The sequence below is a fragment of the Anthonomus grandis genome, chromosome 3, assembly GCF_022605725.1.
Source record: "Anthonomus grandis grandis chromosome 3, icAntGran1.3, whole genome shotgun sequence".
NCBI lineage: Eukaryota > Metazoa > Arthropoda > Insecta > Coleoptera > Curculionidae > Anthonomus > Anthonomus grandis.
Genome location: NC_065548.1, coordinates 16,094,853 through 16,116,833, shown reverse-complemented (window position 1 = coordinate 16,116,833; position 21,981 = coordinate 16,094,853). Strand labels below are relative to the sequence as shown.

The following is a 21,981-nucleotide window of genomic DNA, read 5'->3' as shown; positions in this document are numbered from 1 at the left end:
CGAGCGATAGATGTATGAATGAATGTGTAAAATTGGGTTCTATCCAGCATGTTATAGTAGTCAGACATTTGCGCCAAGTTAATGTAAAAAACCACACGACCAAGTAACCAGAATACATTAGGAGCAAGAAGAAAAACTAAAACATATTTCCAATAGATATAGTACCATATTTCAAGTTAAAGCATGCATGAAGAGTATTCTGGCCTGTAAAAAATGACTGCAGACAAACCCTATGGAAAATGAATAGTATTTTCATTTTTGAGTAAATTGTGGTTTAAGTACAAGAAGAATTTTGGAAAATAAATATCTCTTAAGAGTTCACGCAAAATGCTTGTTAAACATATTTTTTTTTATTGAATTTTGGAATTTTAGATTTATTCATAATAAATAAGAAACTTAGAATTAGTAGTTATTACACTTTAAGTCAACTTAGGTAAATTAATTACCTTAAATGATTTTTAAAAAGTAATAAAACATAAAAACACATTTTAATTTTAAATATATTACCTCTGACTTATAAGGTATAGCAGTAATATTTTTCAAAGTTTTTACAATCATAAATTTGCTAAAAGCGCCCTAATTATTTTTTAAATAATTTGTATGTTTTTTGTTGATTTGTGTATTTACCGCAAACTAAGTGCGAATTACTGTTTAAGTAATTTTATTTGTGTAGGTTATTGTTAAATTTTATTCAATGCCTATGTAGGTTCTAGTGTAATAAAAAGGGTTAATCCTCTTATCGTTCTTTTATTCGTTAGTTTATTTAATATCTTTTAAAAATCTATTCGGTACCAGATTTTTTTTCCGTAAGTATTAAATAAGTTCCTTAATTAATATATTTACCTTATAATTTTTTTTACGGTTAAGGGGGAAAATAATTCATATTTCAACAAAGAAAAGATAAGTTTACAAAATTTTAATAAAATTTAATTATGAATTTTTAATTTGCTCGATTTCAGTTAACACAAACACTTTCCTGATTTATCTACAAATTCATCGTTTACTCAGCAAAAAGTTAATGCTCATTTTAAATACTTAGGATAATCTTAATACTATTACAAATTATTATTTTTCAATCATTTTAAGGCGGCATAAAGGTGTACATGTTCAAAATTAATAATATTTAACTTTTATTTTAATTACAATATTTTTTTAATAAACCAATTAAGGTCAAACATGACTATAATTGGTTGAATATTTAAGTTTTCGGTAATGCCAGTAATCCCAATCAAAATAATTGTATTTTTCTAAAATTAGGATTGAATTCGTTTCTTCTCTATGAGTTTACACCAATAAAAATTAAACTATTAATAAATTTGTTTTAATAATTAGTGTTTTAGCATTTGTTTTAATAATAAGTGATTAAGTAAGCACCTATATATAATTTTAATTAAGCGATAGAACTAATGGAAACCTGTCTTTAATATTACAATGGGGTTAGGGATTTCGAAACAACACGTTTTTTTTTAATTGGTGCTACTTTGTGCCTATAGCTTCTTATGCCTTAAAACGTATATTAACTTTATCATTTAACCATATGCTGATAGGGATTGGCTTAGAGTAGTTAAGTTAATTTTTTTCAACATATCTATAAGTAAATCTAATGAGCATGCCGGTTTTTTAAGCTTAATAAGCTTAATATTAGCACTCACTTTGTTATTCGAATAATTATCAAGATCACCTTGAGATTTCTAGGACCTACTCCGAGACCACTGCCTGTCAATTTTTAGTTAGTAGAACATAAAAATTTTAGTTTTTGTTATTTGTTTAGTTCTTGTTAATTGTTTTTCAATTTGTTTAATAAAAATACATATTACAAAATACATACATATAAAAGACTGATGATATGATGTTATAAAAAAAATGACATTTCCAAATAATAAAAAGTATAAGCTATATTAAAACTGTAGATGATTTCCTAGTACCTGGATGAACAATGAATATATGACAATCTTAAACTCATTCTAATCATTTCCTTATGGTAGAAAAGTGAAAATATCCTTTTGTAATTTTTAACCAAAATTGGTTAAAACACCAGAGAGACAATAGAAAAATAATACTTTTAAAACGTAACTGTCTGTATGATAATAAAAAAATCCAAGAATCTGCAGTGTTTATTAAAAAATATAAATTTTTACTTTTGAACTTAGTGCCAACTATATCGCGGAAGCGAAGTAATCTTAATCGCCCTAGTTTGACTTGGAACCGGCAACACCCACACCAGCTGTAGATAAACTCTGCACCAATATCAATAAGGAATTTGAGCAAAATCAGCCCACACACACAAAAAATAGATCGATAAAACCCAAGGATATAAGAATCTTAACAGATAAGTAAATAGGAGCATCTGCAAAGATTTTGTAATAAGAATGAACTAATTAAGAAAACAATCGAAAATAATAAAAGTATGAAAGTTCTTAAATCCAAACTATCAAATGGCAAATTAAAAATTACTAAAATAATAGACAAAGAGGGTATTATCCTTAGCAATCGTAAGCAGATGGTGATTGCTGTTTAAGATTTCTCAAGTCCAGGCCCTTCAATATCTGAGGAAATTAGGATAAAATGAAGGATCTGAAGAGATCTCAGAAATAAATATCAAAGAAATGGAGACAGCACAACATCAAATGAAAGACAGAATGAATCCAGGCAAAAATCATATCACAGAAATTATCAAAATAGGACGTCAGACGCTGATAAAACATTTAAGATTATTACTTAAGGAATATTACGACCGAATGAATGGAATAAAAGGAAAAATCCTAACCAAGGGGCAAAATGCAAAAGTTTTACAAGAAAGGAGACAAAAACAACATATATAATTATTGTTGACTCTGTGTTTTTCTTTGTTTTCGTCAATTTTGTATGTTGGTCTCTTAGAGAATAATGGATGAGATTTTTGGAATCGACCTATCAGCTTATTACCTTTATAACCCTTATATAAACTGCCTACAAAAATAATAACAAAGCGGTTGAAGAACAAGATTGACTTATACTAATCACTCGAATAAGCAGGATTCCGTAAGGTGTTTATTACATTATCTACTACCTATAGATATTTCGTATTACTATTGAAAAATCCACCAATCGAGTGGACTATAGCACTCCATTTAGCCTTTGTTGACTACTAGAAGGCTTTTGACTGTGTTGAAACTGGGGCATTCTGGAATCCCTTGACAACGCAAGGATCGACTGTAGATACTCACGCCTTATCAGACGTATTTATAATAATGCTTGCATTCATGTTATAATAGAGAGTGAATTTGCTGGGCAGTTTTTGGCAACCTAAGATTTATTCTTAAATCTCGTGAATTTCGTATAAGTTTGAAAATCAGACTGTTTGACTCCTGTGTGATGCTTACATATGGACTCGAGACAATGGCAATTATCCAAAAATTTGCCAATAGACTGCAAACTACTTAACGAGCAATGTAGAAGACTATAATAAGAATCGCTTTCAGGGATAAAGTTTGCATAGTATTGCAAGTAGAATTCCATTTTTGAAGTAAAGTAGCTATAATATAGCGGTTAGGAAAGGCAGGAAGACTTTTTTCCACAAATGAAAATAAGAGTAATGCGTTTCAATAAGTTAACTCATTATCATTAGACTCGTACACTACAGAGCTGCAATGTTTACATGAAACATTTTAGCATACTACTGGTCTTTAATAATAATACGTTTCACTGATTTCAGATAAGAAGTAAACTATAGATTAATATTTAAATTTTGCCTAACCTTCTGACTTTGAAACAATAAAATTTTACAAATTAGTCCAAATGTTATGAAAAAAACATTAAAATTTCTAAAAAACTTAAACGTGTGTTAAAGTCGGTTTTTTATCAATAAATTTACATGATTTAAAAACGTGAAGAATGGTAAATTATAACAAAATGTAAATAATTTGTGCGGAAACTAGAAATTAGATTATTTGGTGCAACGCTTAAGTAATTAGGTTTGTGTTTAAAATCAGTAATCCTTTCTAAAATCAAGTCACAATAAAAACCGCAAAGATACCACAACTCATAATTCTTATATAAATAAAATATTTACATAAGTATTAAGAGATGCAATAAATTCAAAAACAATTTATCTTACCTGCTTATCAAAGAGATCCTCTAACAAGCCTATAAATATAGTTTTTAGGTTTCAGACACACGTGAGGTCAAATTAGTCCTACAGCACAACTAGTTATATTGTGTTACCAACAATGAATGCTATTGCAACAAAAGGCTTGTGGTATATACTGCTCACCTATGCAGGCTTATTGCAAAACGTAGTTTCTTTATGGTAAGTACTAAAATATATTTTGTTAGCCTAATTGGGCTCAAACTAATAGGTTTTAAAAAAATCTTACAAATCTAACCTATGATCAGATATTAAATTGTTTTATGTTTATTACTCCCTATATTTTTATTACTGCTTACTTCAAAACTGTACTATAAAACTAAATATTCAATAAATTATTTTATAATTTCTACTATGTAAATAGTTGTAATTTCCAACGTTCCGAGTCATTTAAAGACATATTATTTTGTATTATGAGCGGTACCCAAAAAAACGAAATTATTTGTTAAAAGCATATACCCATTCTCCCGTCTATAACCATTCCATTGACATGGTATATCATGATTTTATTTTATTGGCAACCAGAACCAGATAAACACACTTGGTAACGACCCTTTCCATTCCTAAATCTTTCCTTATAATTAGTGAAACCAAGGTCTAAAGTTCCAAGAAAACCACCTACTCTGTCGATGTGAGCATAAGCATTTTTTAAACATTTTTATCAATTCGAGAAAGTAGTGATGGATCATGAATACATGAAAGTAATCATTTATAAATTCTTTTATTTATAATAATAATAATAATAATATATATTACGTTATAAATTACTCTGGTGAGTTTCTTATTCTATATAATCTAATTCGGCTTAATTTATTACGCACACATATGCATTCCCTCCTAAGCAATACTTATAAAAGATGTCCTGACTATCTGGTTGGTCAGTCATCTTGAATAAAGTTCCGATTTTACTATCCTACCACTACTTAACTTCATTATTACATATATATATATTCATATATATTCGCAATTTAAAATTTAAACCAGTTTTAAAATATACTACCTTAGTCAAAAAAATGTACATAGAAAAGTAATTTTAGATCCCACATTTTAAATTTAGACAAATTGAAAGCTTAAAATCTAGTGCAAAGCCTATTAAAAACACACAAAGAGAGACTCATTAAGTAAATTAAAATACGAACGATTATTTTCCTTTTCTTCTTCGATAAATCAGTCTATTTCTACATGAAATGGTTTCTATATTCTCTGTAACCCATTTATTGAGAGCTTTTTGAAAAATATTTAAGCTTTTACTTTCTCTGATATATCTTGGCAGAATATTAATTTTTTAAGGTTTAGATCTGATTGTTGTGTATGATCTTTTTCAATGTCGAAATTAGTTTTCATACAAATTAAACAATGTTAGTTGCACTTTATACATATATTTGATTAGGTATTAATAGCAACATGTGAAGGTATAAAAGTTTGATACAGAGTAATTTTTGATGGTTTCTTTTTGACATGACAAGCTGTCGCAGTGCACCTGCGACGTCAAAGTAGAGCTGGGCTGTGAGATTTAACATACCGCCCCCCTTGAGGGCCTTAAGGGCCTTCAATAAAAATACTTAAAAATTACATAAAATTCATAAATCCAAATTAAATAGATTAAAGTTCTTGGTTGGGGAGTACGCAAATTTTCACTACCGGCCTTTTAAAAGTTCCAGAGTTGTTTTTAATTGTTACGGCACGTATCACGTTATCTGTTCCGGGATGAACTTCAACTATCCTTCCCAGGCACCATTTTAAGGGAGGAACTCCATCTTCCTTCACTAGGACTAGAAGACCAGGTTTGATTATTTCATTAAAGTGCTTCTTCCATTTGTAGCGAACTTGAAGAGTAGAAACATATTCTTTCATCCAGCGGGACCAGAAATGTTGTACTATTTTCTGGAATCGTTGGTACTTCGAAAGCAGGTTTTCCTTGGCATTGAGCATTGGAGGTACAGGTAAAGCTTCATTGAATGGTTCACCAATTAAAAAGTGTGCGGGAGTAAGAGGAGTATAATCATTAGGATTAGTAGACATTGCATAGAGAGGTCGAGAGTTGACACATGCCTCGATCTGACAAAGTACGGTGTAAAAATCTTCAAAATTTAAAGGAACATTACCAATTATACGTTTTAAATGGTGCTTAACAGTTTTAACACCGGACTCCCAGAGACCACCGAAATGTGGTGCTCTTGCTGGAATAAATGAAAATTCAATGTTCTCATTTGTAAGTTCAGTTTTAATTGCTATTTCGTTTTGTTTAAAGAAACTCTTTATTTCTTTGGCTGCACCAACAAATGTAGTACTATTATCGCTATATATTCGTGCACATTTTCCGCGACGAGACATGAATCTACGTAAAGCTGCAATGTAACACTGGCTGGTTAAGTCACTAACGAGCTCAAGATGCATAGCCTTTGTACTGAAACAAATAAATAAGGCTATGTAGGCTTTAATCATTTTGGGATTCCTAGTATGTCGATCCTTTAATAAGAAAGGTCCAGCGTAATCGACACCAGAAATTAGAAATGGACGAGAAGGTGTACATCGGTCAGCAGGAAGGTCACCCATAATGTATCGCGATTGTAGTGGATTCACCTTAAAACATGTAATACATTTGCGTACAACATCTCTGACTAAATTTTTGCCATTAAGAGGCCAGAATTTTTGTCGCAGACAAGCTAGGAGTGCCTGAGGACCACAATGTAGTTGAGTGATATGTTCATGTTTAATGATCAAATTTGTAAAATGATGCTTGCAAGGCAATATTATTGGGTGTTTTTTCTGAAAACTATAATTTGAGTTAGTAATACGCCCTCCAACGCGAATTAGACCCTTTGAATCAAGAAAAGGATTTAAACAAAGCAAGCGGCTGTTAGATTCAACTCTTTTGTTTTTTAATAAATTCTGGTAATCAGTATACAGTGATGAAAATTGTATTAATTTTAAAAGAATATTCATAGATTCTTTAAGTTCATTACAAGTAAGAGGACCTATTGTTCTCAAATGGTTTGAAGACTTGCAGTTATTTTTAAAACGAAGGATATATGCAAAAATATGTTGTAGTTTTATTAAAGATGAGAAATGTTGTATAACATCTAATAAATCATTATGTGTCGAAATTAAAGAAATTTGGTTATTTTTTAGTTCTGGAAGTTCACTAAGATCTCCTGAAATTGAAGTGCTAGGCCATTGATCTTTAGATAAAATTAGCCAAGCAGGACCGTTAAACCATAAATTACAATTTAAGAGGTTTTCAGGTTGTAATCCTCGACTGAGAATGTCTGCAGGGTTCTCAGACGTTTTAACATAGTTCCAAGATGATTGGGGTGAGAGTGATTGAATTTGTTCAATTCTATTAGCAACAAATTGTTTCAAAAGGTTGGTTGATGTATTTATCCAAGCGATAACAATGGTTGAGTCACACCAGTAGTATGTATTTTTAAATGACAAGTTCAGAGATGATTTAACCTTATTAATTAGTTCGGCGAGTAATAAAGCAGCGCACAATTCTAGTCTGGGAATTGTGGCGTGTTTAAGTGGTGCTACTCTTGTTTTAGCACAAAGCAGATGTGATTGATATTCATTATTTGAATCGAGAAAAGTAATATATACACAAGCTCCGTATGCTGTAGTAGAAGAATCTGAGAAACCATGCAAATCAAAAACAGAATTATTGTCGCCAAAGATGTTGCGAGGAAAGTATATCTTCTTAAGATCTACTAGTTGAGTACAATAGTTAGTCCACAAAGAATTAAGTTCCATAGGCAGACTTTCATCCCAGGCTAATTTTAAGCTCCAGAGGCGTTGCAAAATAATTTTTGCTGTTACAGTTACTAGGGAGAGCAGACCTAATGGGTCGAAGATTTGGGCTATTGTTGACAAAATATGTCGTTTGGTTATGTTTAAATTTGGATTTTTCTCAATTTTGTATTGTAGAGTATCGGAAGATGGGTCCCAAAGAAGACCAAGTGTCTTGCTAGGATGTTCTGAGTCAAATTGTACGATATTATTTGTATCAGTCAGTTCCGGGACATTGGAAGACCATTTTCTAAGTGTAAAACCATGTGAACTCAAAATATCAAAAATTTTAGTTTTTAGAGATTTGACTTCGTTGATAGTACTACCACCTGTTAGTAAGTCGTCGACGTAAAAATCATGAAGGATGATATTACTTATTATAGGGTCAGTTTCTCTGTGCATAAAACCAATTTCTTGTAAACATCTAGTCGCCAAGTATGCTGAAGATGCCGTGCCATAAGTGATTGTATTCAATTCGAATGTTTTTAAAGACTCAGAAGGATTTGACCTCCAGAGAATCTTTTGTAAGCATCTTTGTTCAGGAGAAACAAGAATTTGACGATACATTTTCTCAATGTCAGCATTTAAAACAATAGGATAGGTTCTAAATCTTAAAATAATTGAATAAGTCGTCTTGAACAGTGGGTCCTACTAACATTAAGTCATTTATCGAAAAACCAGATGTGGACTTGGCTGAGCCATCGAAAACTACTCGAAGGCGAGTTGTTGTGCTAGAGTTCTTTATCACGCAATGATGAGGTAGATAAAATCCCGAAGTATTGTTTTGTTGATCTGAGAGAGCCATGTGATTTAAGCATAAGTATTCATCAATAAAATGGGTGTATTGCTGTTTTAAATCTGAATTTGCATTAAGCCTTTTCTCAAGTGAATAGAATCGATTGGTTGCAGAAGTATGTGAGTCACCAAGCATAGAGTGATGATCGTGTTTTAAAGGAATTTTAACAATAAATCGACCATTGGCAGTTAATTTGGTGTTTTGTTTAAAATGAGTTTCACAAAGTTCTTCTTCCTCTGGAAGGAATCTTTTATATTTACACTCCTCTAGCAGCCAAAACTTCTCTATTTGTTTCTCTAATGAATCATTGACCGATAGATTACATAGGGAAACTTGTTGAAGATTACTGTTAATTGCGGGTACAGGACCTGACACAATCCAACCTAATTTCGTTTTTTGTAGTATAGGACAACCCTTATTTAATTTAATTTGTCCCACCGAGAGTAAATCATAAAAATGTTCAGCACCTATCAACAAATCTACGGGCAAGCTTTCATTGAATGTTGGATCAGCTAATGATATGTTTGTAGGGACAGAAATTAATTGGGAATTAAAATTAAAAGTTGGTGTATTTGATGTTATTCTAGGAATTACTAGACACGAAAAAATCAAATTAAAATTATTGGTGTTGGAATTTATCTTAACAGTTGTACGATAATTTATTGTTGAATAAGTTTCATTAATTCCCATAATTAAGATATTTGTTTTAAATGTTTGTAGGCCTAGTTTGCAACAAAGATTTTCAGAAATGTAATTGCTCTGTGAGCCACTATCAAGAATAACTCGGCATGAATGAGGATTTTCAAATTTGTCAAATATTGTTACAACTGCTGTTGACAGTAAAACGCAAGTGTATTTTAAGTTATTATTCGATGTCATGGTTATAGAAGAATGATTTACAAGCGTTGTTATATTAGTGTTTATATCATTTGTGCTAATTGGAGCGGTTCCTTCGAGAACAGCTTGTGAATTTGCTCGATGGATGTTTTCTAAATGAAGAAGAGTATGATGACGTTTATTACATTTTCTACAATGTATTGAATGACAATCTCTTGTAAAGTGACCAGGATGTAGACAATTTATGCATAATTTCAAGCGTTTCGTTTCATTTAACCTATCACTAGGAGTGAGTTTAATAAATTCTGGACACGAAAACAGTAAATGTTCTTTTGAACATAATAAACAATGATGTGTTTTAGTACTTGCAATAAGCGATTTCGAAGTTTTTTGATTGTTATGTAAAAATGAATTAGGCTTAAACGTAAAACGAGGTTTGTCCTCATTAAAGTCTAACGACTCAAGTAGTCTACACTTTTCTTTTAGAAAAGTTGTAAATTCTCCATAGGTAGGTAGATTACCTGTATTCGATTTTGTAAGTGAGTGTTCCCAATCCCTTCTAGTTCTGTGATCTAGTTTTGTAGAAATAAGATGTATTATTAATGCATCCCAATGCTGTACAGGTAGTTCTAGTACTTCTAACGCCCTAATATGCTTTTGCATGCTATCTAGGAGAGTTCTTAAGCTTTTATATGATTCTTTGTTAATTAATGTCAAATTAAAAAGTGCTTTTATATGATTGCTGACTAAAAGAGGTTTGTTTTCAAATCGCTCTTGCAATAAGCTCCAAGCGAGTGTATAATTTGCTTCAGATATCTCTAGGGATTTAATTGTTTCAGAGGCTTCAGCTTTTAAAGATAATCGTAAGTAGTGGAACTTCTGAACACCAGACAAAGCAGTGTTTTCATGTATTACCGAATTAAATGTGTCACGAAAGAAAAGCCAATTCTCATAGCAACCATCAAATGTTGGTAACGACAAAGTAGGTAATTTAATGTTAGAAAATGATAAATGTTCAGAATTATGATTACTATTTGCTGTATGAATACTAGCGTTGTCGGTATCTACAGAAGATGCTGATTTGTCAAAAATAAATTTCTTAACTTCAGCTGTAATGCTATAATAAGCCTTTTCAAATTCTAGACGCTCTTTCTCATGTATAGTATTAACATGTGTATTATAATCATCATCTTCTGCCTCAATATTAGATTGTACAGTGTTAAAATCGTCAAGCAACCTAAGAGCGTTTTCAAGACGAGTTTGCAATTCGATAGTGTTAATTTCAATAGATTGTGTTTTTAAATCTTCAAAATAGTTTTTAAAGCGAGTTAAAGTACGTTTAATTGTAGTACGTTTGTTTTTTGCAATATCTGCCATTATTTATAGCAAATTTATCAAAATACCAAATAAAATATTTAAAGTAAACAAGTGAATATACCGACAATTTTATGATGTAGGTTGTAGCTTCAAATAAATAAATGATATTATGTAGCAAGATGTATCAATGAAACTGTATCAATGTATGCAAAATGTAAGTAAGACAGGCTTTAAATGCCCCAAAATAATGTTTGCAACGAAAGTACCTAAAACATATGCATAAACAACAAACCAAAATCATTAAAGTTAGAAAAATGTTCAATCAGTAGGTATATATTTAAATAAAATGTATTTGTTTACCTTTAAATACACCAAACAATGTCAAACCAAAACAAATGCAACTATAAATAAATAGGGATCAAAAAAGGATACACACTTTATACACTTACCAAACAAATTAGCGAATACCTGATACCTGTGTAGAGCTTTCTTGGCATAATTTCCTCAAGCGAACCATTAAAATTGCAGGCGTCAGCAGTTAGAATTCAAAAATGCTCTTCAGACAATGTTATTAATTGAATACTTCTAGCGCGTTCCCCTGTATGAAGTCAAAACGATCGATCCGTTGGTTTCTTGGCGGTGCGAATCACCGCACAAAGCAGAGACGCCGATTAGTAGATTTTTGTGGCGTTGAAAATGGACGATTTCACAATTTTGTTTTATGTAAATACGATGGTTCATTCGGTTTGAAGGACCATGATTGTTGTGTATGATCTTTTTCAATGTCGAAATTAGTTTTCATACAAATTAAACAATGTTAGTTGCACTTTATACATACATATATTTGATTAGGTATTAATAACAACATGTGAAGGTATAAAAGTTTGATACAGAGTAATTTTTGATGGTTTTTTTTTGACATGACAAGCTGTCGCAGTGCACCTGCGACGTCAAAGTAGAGCTGGGCTGTGAGATTTAACAAGATCCGCTATATCTAAAATGTTTCTGTCCGATAGCCTTATATGCTCGATCTGCCTTGATTAATTTATTTTTAGCTCTTGTATGATGTACATGGTCGATTATCTCGTATGTATTTATTAACATTATTTTCTTAGCATAAAGTTGACGTGAATCACAGATATACGGTTCTCTATTTGATAGGGAGGTAGAATATTGAAATAATTTACCAAAAATTATTTTTAGAATTCTATTTTAAATAATTTTCAATTTTGCAACACTGTTTTAGAATAACTACCATAACCGATATTTCCATAATTAATAAAAGACTTGAAAAGACCAAAATAAATAACTTTCAATGCCAAAATACGTAAGATATCTTTAAGTTGTCTGAATTTAAATGTTTACCCTCTCATCTTTTGTACCAGGTGTTCAATATGAGTTTAGTGATTATCTAAAGTAATTCTTAGATATTTGAAATATGTTTATGTTTTTGTCAATATATAAAATTGTTATTATAATATAATCTGGGAAATGTTGAGTATAGAATAAAAAGGGCATATAGTTAGTTATATCATAGTTCAGTGTCAGCAAATTACTGGTGAACTAGTCAAATATATTTTTTAAATCTCTCTGTATCCTTAATTTTAAAGCGTCCCAAAAATTTGCTTTATAGCGATCAACGGTATCATCAGCAAATAATGCAATAATTGATCTCTCTAAGGCTAATTTTAACAACTCATTGACATATAGAGAAAATAATTAGGGCCCCAATACAGTCACTTGAGGTATCCCACAAGTCATTTCTTTCATACCACAAAAAGTTTCCTTTATTTTTACGTATTGTCCTCGTAACAAGTAAACTCCCTGCTAAGTAATTTTTGCAAAGAGTTTGTGCTGTACCCCATATTCCAATATTATATAAATTTTGCAATACTTTATCTAAATCTATAAATACAGCTATTGTTTTGGACTTCTTATCGAGATTTTTATATAAGATTATTGTTAACATCGATATAGACTTATTGTTTTTGAATTTTTGAATACACGACTCAATATCACTTGTATGGATAGGATATAAGAATAATAATTGAAGTATTTTTGTTTTCAAAAAAAATCTAAATTATTTGTATGTATGTTATTTGTTAGGGTGTTTCCAATAGGAACCAAGAACGCATTAAATTATTATTTGTTATAAAGCTTGTTAATTGATCTGTCGACAATCTCCTCCGTAAATTTTCAGTTTGCTTCTTCTATTTGCAATTTCATTGGTTGCTTGCCATAGGCCTTTAAAATTTCCATTATTAGTTTGTATTATCTTATTGAAGTAATTATTTTTTGCTTTCCCTATTAGACTATTTATTTTTATATTGTTATAGATATTAATATATTGTTATTAATAAATTATTCACTTCTCAGATTGTGAGTGGCACGGGTTTTCAGATATCAGGGCATTTCAATAATTACCAATTTAGTTTATTGTTTAATTATTAGCTGAATTTTAGTTATTAATATGAAAATAAAAAACAAGGAATTTAAGCTATAATATAATAAAAAAAAAATGCTTTTTTATTTATATTATTTTTTTCGAAAATTTTATAAAATGTAACTGTTCTACCTACTATCCTATTATAATATACCTAAAGCCTACAGTTTTTTTGTATTGCCACGGGTGGTTCTTTTTTTATTGGGCTGCTCTGCTTCAAGTACAGTGAGTGCGTTTTCTTTTTCTATTGTTGAGATAAGGCGGGTATTGGAATAGAATAGCTTCATGATTTGAAGTATAATTTTCTTCAAGGGTCTTATGATGGTAGCTGTTAAAAGAACTCGTTTATTTCGTCCCGTATTGGTACTGTTTTGATCTGCTCGTAGTAGCTTAGAGATACCTCGTTCTCTTGTGTATATGAGAATGCTTTTCCATTAACCTATAAGACCTATTTCTTATTATGCATTTGGGAATTGTTTTTTTTTGTTAGTTCAAGGTTTTCTCTCAATAATTTTTTGTTGAAGTATTCTTCTTTTGTATAATCGTTTATTAAGAAGATATTGGTGCCTTTAAGGTATTTAGCGTTCTTTAATATACCTAGCTTTACACGATATTTTACGAACTTGACGAAAAGGAGAGGGCGGAGTTTTTCCTCAAAAACAAGACTCAATCGATATACATCTCAGAAGTTCTGCAAAACAGCAATCAATCTCTACCTTATTATAGGTCGAAGAAGAAATGGATATCTTAAAGTTTACTAGAGTGTTTCGGTAGACCATATGCAACCAAATTAAATTTCTTTATCTTCGGTTCCGTTCTTTTCACTCTTGTACGTATAATTACCTATCAGCTCCTTTTAATTCTTGATTCTCCTTTCGTAGAGTAGTTAGTTCTTTCAGAATGTCAGATATAATGCTTCGAATCTCTTCCTTAATTTCTTCACGTTCCTGATTGTGTTGTCCTTGTAACAAAATATTTTGTTCCGAAATACTCTTCATGAAATTGTATAAATCTTGGATTATTACAGTATTTTCTATATTAAAGCTTCCCGGTATAGTAACAGATAGCGACCCTCTCTGTTAAAATTTGCACATACAAATACCAATCTCTACGCGATTTTAGATGTTGTTGTTACCATTTTAACGTCATGCATTTTGGATTTACTAAGCTCAGTAGTTGTACTTACAATTATTCTCCCATTAAGTCAATTAATCATGATAATCAGATACTAGCATACTACTTTTTAATATTTAATTTCCTTTTTATACCATAGAATGTGATTGTGATTAATCTAAGGACACAATATTTCTTATGCCTCTATAGTAAGAAATTAAGCCGCACTTTTCTCGGCGAAGGGCTGTTAACCGAGTACACATAAAATTACAATATTGTTATAAGATTTTTTTTAAAAAAGCAAATAAAACATACAGAAAATATTTAACTAACTTAATATACAAAAAAACAAACAAAAATGTAGACTTAAAAAAAGGAAAAAAAAGCCTACGTAGCGCATGACCGACTTGACTTAACAATACAAATACTCAACAAAAATTAATGATATTCTACAATAAAAGCAATATAAATAAAATAAAAGAACTATTGTTTCGTTTTGTATAAGGTTTATTTATAATTATTAATTTGTAGCGACACGATTTGTATATCGATATTGTCGCTCCGCTCCATTCAATCAAATTCAGTTATCCTCTTCTCTCGTCCGATGTATGGTTGCATTCCCGTGTACCTGCGATTATTCGCTTGCCTTCAACGGCCGTGCAGTGGAGGGAGATGGACTGTGCCTCGTCGTGTCGATTCCCGCCAGCCGTTTGCGTTGTGTGAGTAAGAGGAGACGAAGAACGTCGTTCTGCAGCTCTCTCGAAGGCGAACGCGTGTAGTATATAGGTCACAGAACACAAATATAGAGAAATGCGTGTTGCCTAATGAACAGACAGAAATTCTGTTGACAGCTTTATTGACGTTGTTGACAAAGACGGGGGCAACCATCTTGGGTGGCGTGTGGCGGGAAATTTATGCCTGATCTATTGCCAGATATTTAAATTTGAAGTAATTTGCAGAATTACAAAAGTTGATGCGTTAACTGACGAGTGATGAGATATATTTAAATAAAATTTTATTTTATTTAAAAAAAACAATATGCTTATCAGTTTAGAAATACCCACATTTAATTAAAATCGTTAATTTTAAATGTTGAGAAAAAATTAAAATATTGCATCTCAGACATCCCTCATCACTTTAATCAAGAATTAACACATCAACTAAAATATTATTTAATTTAAATTTGGTTCTCAAGACATTGCTTATATTTAAGATATTTAGCTATAGATACTTATCAAGAATTATAAATTGGCATGACAGATATGGGACCAAATTTTAAATAAAAAAAAAACAAAACTAAGTTGTTTTAAATATTTTATTTTAAGATGAATTAAAATAAACTTTTTTTGTTTCCATAAGTGTATAAAAGATTATAAGAAACATGTAACAAACATACCTAAATAAAAAATTAAACATATATATATTTTTAACCATCTATACAATTGTAACAAAATAATATATATCCACATATTATGGAAAATAAAATATAAACTCTTATAAAGACAGAAACTGAACCTCTTGAAATATATCTGACTTTTCATTGTAAATAAGTTAATTAATAATGACTAGATATAACACAAATACACATGTACAAGTTAATATGCATGTTTTTTTTCATTTTATTTTTTTAGTATAAGCAAATAAAAACAAAATATAACTTTTGATTTTTGGTTCTTCACAATCGGGTAAAGATGTCACAAGTCAGTGGGGTTTTTTCCAGTAAGTATGCAACATGAAACATAATAAAACATATTAAGGCAGTATATTGTGTATGCAATATATCCTAATCGGGTTAAAATTAATTATCTTAATAAGTATTTCATTTTAATGATTCAAAATATGTAAGTCTTTATTATTACTAAGTACTGATTATCACAGTAGTTGTGATCACAATTTTATTAAGGTTCTAAATAATACTTTAAAGGGTTTTATATTAGTCTATAATTTTACTTTATATTTTTTAGCTAATGACATGATTTTAATTATGGGTCAGTAAATAAAATAGGACTGTAGAAAGGGTAGCATTTATTATCAAAATGTTACCTGAGACATTTAGGTATTTTAAAAAAATAAGATATTACATACTAAAATCTTTCAAATTTCAAATCATTAACTAAAAAGTAAAAAAAACAAAATTATTCTGATTGTGTATCATGAGTATTAAATGAGGATATTAAAGATTTTTGTTTTTTTGAAGGCATTTTAGATTGCCAAAACTTTTTCTGTTTTCTAGAATGACCAACACTTAAAGATTGTCATTGTGGTTTTAAAGTTGGCTTTTGATTTCATCCTTTAAATATTTATAAACCAACCAAAACTTTTTCTCTAAATTGACTAAATGACCACGGCTATCCATAAATGTGCATAACTTAAGGTGGATTAAGTCGATTAGGGAAGTCAGTTTTTGAGAAGGATATGTGTATGAACAAATAGGTGTTTCTACTCCATGTGAATATCATTTCTACTCAAGAACCATAAAAGTGTTTGGAGCAAACTCGATAATTGGTGACATTTTTAATCGGACTGACATGACAGACAAGTTTTTGGAAGGATGGATTCAATGGAAATTAAAAAAATCTATGATTTCTGTGACCGTCTGGGCAGTTGCATGAATTTGCATAAATATCTTAATCTAGATGAAGACAAGGAAAAGGAAATACTTGATATTTTCCCAGTGAAGGTTCATGAATTAAAACTGCAAAAAAAAAGTTAAATTGAGAACAGTGACATAGATATATCCAAAATAGGATTAAATCTATAATTATATCCTGGAAAATGATAATACATCCAAGATGCACCTAAACATTATTAGAAAACACTTAGGTATATCATAATTGAAATTTACCTGTCTCCTGCTCTATGTAGTTGCACGATGATTCGATTTTGGCACGTTTGTAAAATAATTAATCAATCCAGACTCAAAAAAACTACAAAAAGCTATAAAATTAATTTAGAACTTTAAATTGGAAGAAAATCATGAGGCTTGGCTTGTTTTCCTCCCAAAGAGAACTTAAAAGAGACAATACAATCGTCAAATACGACAGTTAAAATGTCACTATTGTCATATTTGATGTACGTCAAAAATTAGACAATCAGAATCAATCGGCCATATTGGGTGGCAGACTATTCCGCCCCGCCACATTCAACCTTCATACCGGTGATATAGGTATTGTAGTAGACATAGAGAAAGTAAGAAGGGGAAAGTGTCCGAATGATAGGCAATATTTGTCACATCGTTCAAAACCTCTGCGCATCTAAGTCGCGCCAGTCGCGGAGGAACTAATTTCCAGAAAAGCCCGAGGCCAGCTCGTGCCTCGTGGCTTCGTGCGTGCCTTTGCCTTACCTTTATGCCTTTTTCTTTTCCTTTAACTTTTTACTACTTTCCTTTCTTGGTCGTTGACACCATTTTTGTGCTACTTTTTATATGCTACTTTTCCAAATTATCCAAATTTTCCGCTACCGCCAACTCAACAACTGTAATATCCAAATAAATGCAAAATTCACTAATAAAAAGTAGCACAAAAATGGCGTCAACGACCAAGAAAGGAAAATAGTAAAAAGTTAAAGGAAAAGAAAAAGGCATAAAGGCAAGGCAAAGGCACGCACGAAGCCACGAAGCACGAGCTGGCCTCGGGCTTTTCCGGAATTTAGTTCCCCCACGACTGTCGCGCTATGCGCGACTTAGATGCGCAGATGTTTTGAACGATTTGACAAATATTGCCTATTATTCGGACACTCTCCCCTTCTTACTTTCTCTATGGTAGTAGAGAATAAGTTTTTGCTGTAACAGAAGCTCTGTAACCCGTAACCGACTTTTTTTCACGATTTTAAAATAGATTACTAGTGTAAGATGGATTAGTAGTTTTCCTGTAACCTAGCATCATTCAACTATCCAAAAACAAATAAATTGATGAACTAAAATTAAAATGGTTCCTAATGTGAACACAATCATTAAGCACTCTATTTTATTATTGACTTTCAACCAAAGCTGTTTTTAATCTATTTTTGAAGCTTTGAAAAGACTTGTTAACATGTTACAACATACTCACTAATATTATATGTATTTATTAGCTTTGATGCACAGAAAGAAAATAACCTTTGAAAAATTACAGTGCTGTGACGGGGTAGGTATATTAAATTTTAAAACCGTGCGTATTGTTCGGTTTTGTCTAGAGATTCCTGTTTGAAGTTTATTACGTAAGTAGGCTGGATAATTGTTTTTTTAAAAGCTCAAACAAGAAACAACACTAATGAAGTTTTTCTCTATTTTGCACATTGAGCGAGTTTAATTCTTTCAGCTTACAAGTTACGTGATCCCATCTACTTAACTCATAAACAAAGCGAATGCAAGAATTTTGTATTTTTTGCAGTTTGTACCTACTGGAAACATCAAGACGTGGTCCATATACAAAATTAGAATAATTACAATGCGATAAGACGAGAGCTTCACAAAGTTGTCTCTTTAGAGTAACACTTAAGAGAGCCTTACTTTTGTTCAAGTTTCTCAGAAACATATATGCTCTTTGAACTACTTTAGATACCTGCGTTTTAAATCTTAAATTTGTGTCAAAAACAATACCTAAGTTTTTATGTTCTTTTAAATTCGAAATGTTTTCACCATCTATCATGAGATCACATTTCATACGACACCATGATGCCAAGGGGCCAATATAGATGACAGCCGATTTTTTAGGATTTAATTTTAAACCATTTTGTTTTGAGTAATTATGTACTGCATCCAAGCACTTATATGATACATGCCCTTTATTTTTTGTTTTTTAGCCCTTATACACAGATTAGTCTTCAAAAACAAAACGAACTGCATAGTTTAAGTAAAAAAAGTAACTCCAGCTTATGCGGAACAAATCCTTCTTCCTGTAAAACATCTGCTTACCGATCTTACGATGGATCTTGCAATAATTTAGCTAATCCCAGCTGGGGTACAGCTAATAATGTTTATGATAGATGGTACCCAGCAGATTATGGCGATGGTAATAACTTTTATAGAAATCTTAACTATACAGCAGTTTACAAAGATCATTTAAGAAATTTGTTTCTAAGCAGTCCGTCATTCCTATTTTTATAACATTTTTACTTTTTTTAGGCGAGCGTACCCCCAGATTAGCCAAAAATGGCAATGATCTTCCTAGTGCTAGAAAGGTTTCTACCACCGTTTATCCTTCAGAAACCTTTAATAATCCTCTGTATACTCTCGTTGCTATGCAATATGGGCAATTAATTGCCCATGATATGGGATCAGTGGTTTCAAGTAAGTTTCACTTATAATAGCATTATAATTAAACCATATAAATATATTTTACCAGGAAATACTAGGATTTCTTGTTGTTCAACTGATAATAGATTACTTAATCCACCTCCTGATGAATGTTACGCAATCGAAATTCCTTTAGATGATCCTGTATATAGTCAACATAATTACACTTGTCTCACTTTTACCAGACCATTGACCAATGAATTAAGTGGTTGTCGCGGTGAAGGAGCCCAAGTTGAGCAGGTTATCTAAACATTTCTTTACGAAAGAGGTTGTCTCTTCATACTTTGAGTTTTAGATTACATCTGTGACACCCTTTATAGATCTTGACATAATTTATGGTACTACTATCAAAGATAATAAAGCACTGAGAGCTTTAGTAGGAGGAAAACTGCTCACCAACATTAGCAAGGGTCAAGAGATGCTTCCAACCAACTCCAAGCCAAATTATGTTTGCTATTCTTTTAATGGCTCTTACTTACCGTGCTACTTTACGAGTATGATTATCTAAAGTAATTTTAAAACAGGATCTAATTATATTAAATTTAAGGTGATATAAGCAGAGTAAATCAAAATCCTGAACTTACTATTCTCCATATTATTTTTGTTAGAGAACATAACAGAATTGCAAAAGAATTGTTATTCTATAATCCTCATTGGGATGATGAACATATATTTCAGGAAGCAAGAAAAATCAACATTGCACAACATCAACACATATCGTATTACGAATATTTGCCTATTCATCTTGGACCTTTACACGTATATTCTAGTAAGCTTCTATATAATACTACTGGTTTTGTAGATGACTATAATGAAACAATTAATCCCGCTGTTTATAATGAACATGCTACTGCGGCTAATAGACATTTCCATACCTTGATTCAAGGCCAGCTGAAGTAAATTTCTAATAAATATCTATTAAATGATTTGACGAAAATTTTGACTTGTAGACTTATGAATGAGCTAAGAGTAACCAAAAGCAGCGACAGATTAAGCAACAACTTTTTATCACCCCATCTTTTGGAACGAGATTTAGAAAGCTTTGATGATCTTACCAGGGGAATGTGCACCCAAGCTATGGACCGTTCTGATGCATACCATACATCAGAGGTATCTATATTGTACATTTATATATCTATTTTAATCGGATGCTATTCTATATATTGTTAATAGATCACCAGTCATTGGTTGAGAAATCCAAAAACTCATCCAATCGGCCAAGATTTAAAATCAATTGACATTCAAAGAGGCAGGGTTCACGGTCTTGCTTCTTATAACGAGTATAGAAAATTATGCGGACTTCCTAAAGCCTCTACTTTTTTAGGTTTTCTTGACCATATCTCGTTATTAGTAAGTTTCAATTATAGCTTACTTCTGACAATTTTAAGAAATTGTTTTTAGAATGTACTAAAACTAAAATATCTTTATAATAGTCCTGATGATGTTGATCTAATGGTTGGTGCTACTTTAGAAGATCTTGTACCAGGAGCACTTGCTGGACCTACCAATCTTTGCATCTTGACCAAACAGTATTATAAAACTAGGGTTGCAGATCGTTTTTGGTATGAACATTCTGAATCTGGTAGGGGAGTTAATGTTATATTTTTCATTTTATTTATTCGATTTTTTTAGGATTTTCTTTACCTCAACTAAAGCAAATACGAAAAGCAAGTATTTCTAAGCTTATTTGCGATAACACCAATATTAAGCTTATGCAACCATCGGGATTCAAGCAAATTTTTCCAGTGTAATAATATTTTAGTTTTGCGATAATTTTTTGTAAGAATAATTATTTATATTTTAGTAACCCACTGACCGATTGTGATTTGCTGCCATCCATAGATCTCTCATTATGGAAGGATCACTCGACGTGTCCAGATGATGAAAGCACTACTATTGAAACAGGATCGGGATCTAATGAAGGAATAACAGATATCTTTTAATAGATAAAATATTGTTCTTACATTGTTTTTTTACCTTGATCATCTTTATTTTGTTTCAAATATATTCAAGCCAAATCTATTTTAAGAGCGACATGAATAACTAAGAAAAATACAAAACAGTAATACCTAAAATATTTTAAAGTACAGGCGACCTCTGTGACTCAAATAAAGTAAGATAAATTATTGGGAAATTTTGAAATAAATAGAATTTGTTTTAATTAGTTAACTAATATAATTTTACAGACATATATGAGAATAATTGGTAGTAATCTAGTTAATCAGTAGTTAACAATCTACAAACACAGAGCCCCATGCTTATACAGTGTCTTAATAATGATAACTGCT

General features: G+C 31.1%; 1 protein-coding gene across 1 annotated transcript; it reads left to right on the top strand.

The window, feature by feature from the left end:
* Positions 1–711: 711 nt before the first annotated feature.
* Positions 712–21,656, top strand: LOC126734193 (peroxidase-like). Its single transcript, XM_050437735.1, has 12 exons — positions 712–806; positions 4,145–4,288; positions 19,201–19,409; positions 19,523–19,687; positions 19,743–19,933; positions 19,989–20,187; positions 20,241–20,589; positions 20,644–20,803; positions 20,867–21,043; positions 21,095–21,275; positions 21,326–21,440; positions 21,498–21,656. The coding sequence occupies exons 2-12, from the start codon at positions 4,209–4,211 to the stop codon at positions 21,634–21,636; spliced, it is 1,965 nt and encodes a 654-aa protein (XP_050293692.1). The 5' UTR covers positions 712–806; positions 4,145–4,208; the 3' UTR covers positions 21,637–21,656.
* The last annotated feature ends 325 nt before the right edge of the window (positions 21,657–21,981 follow it).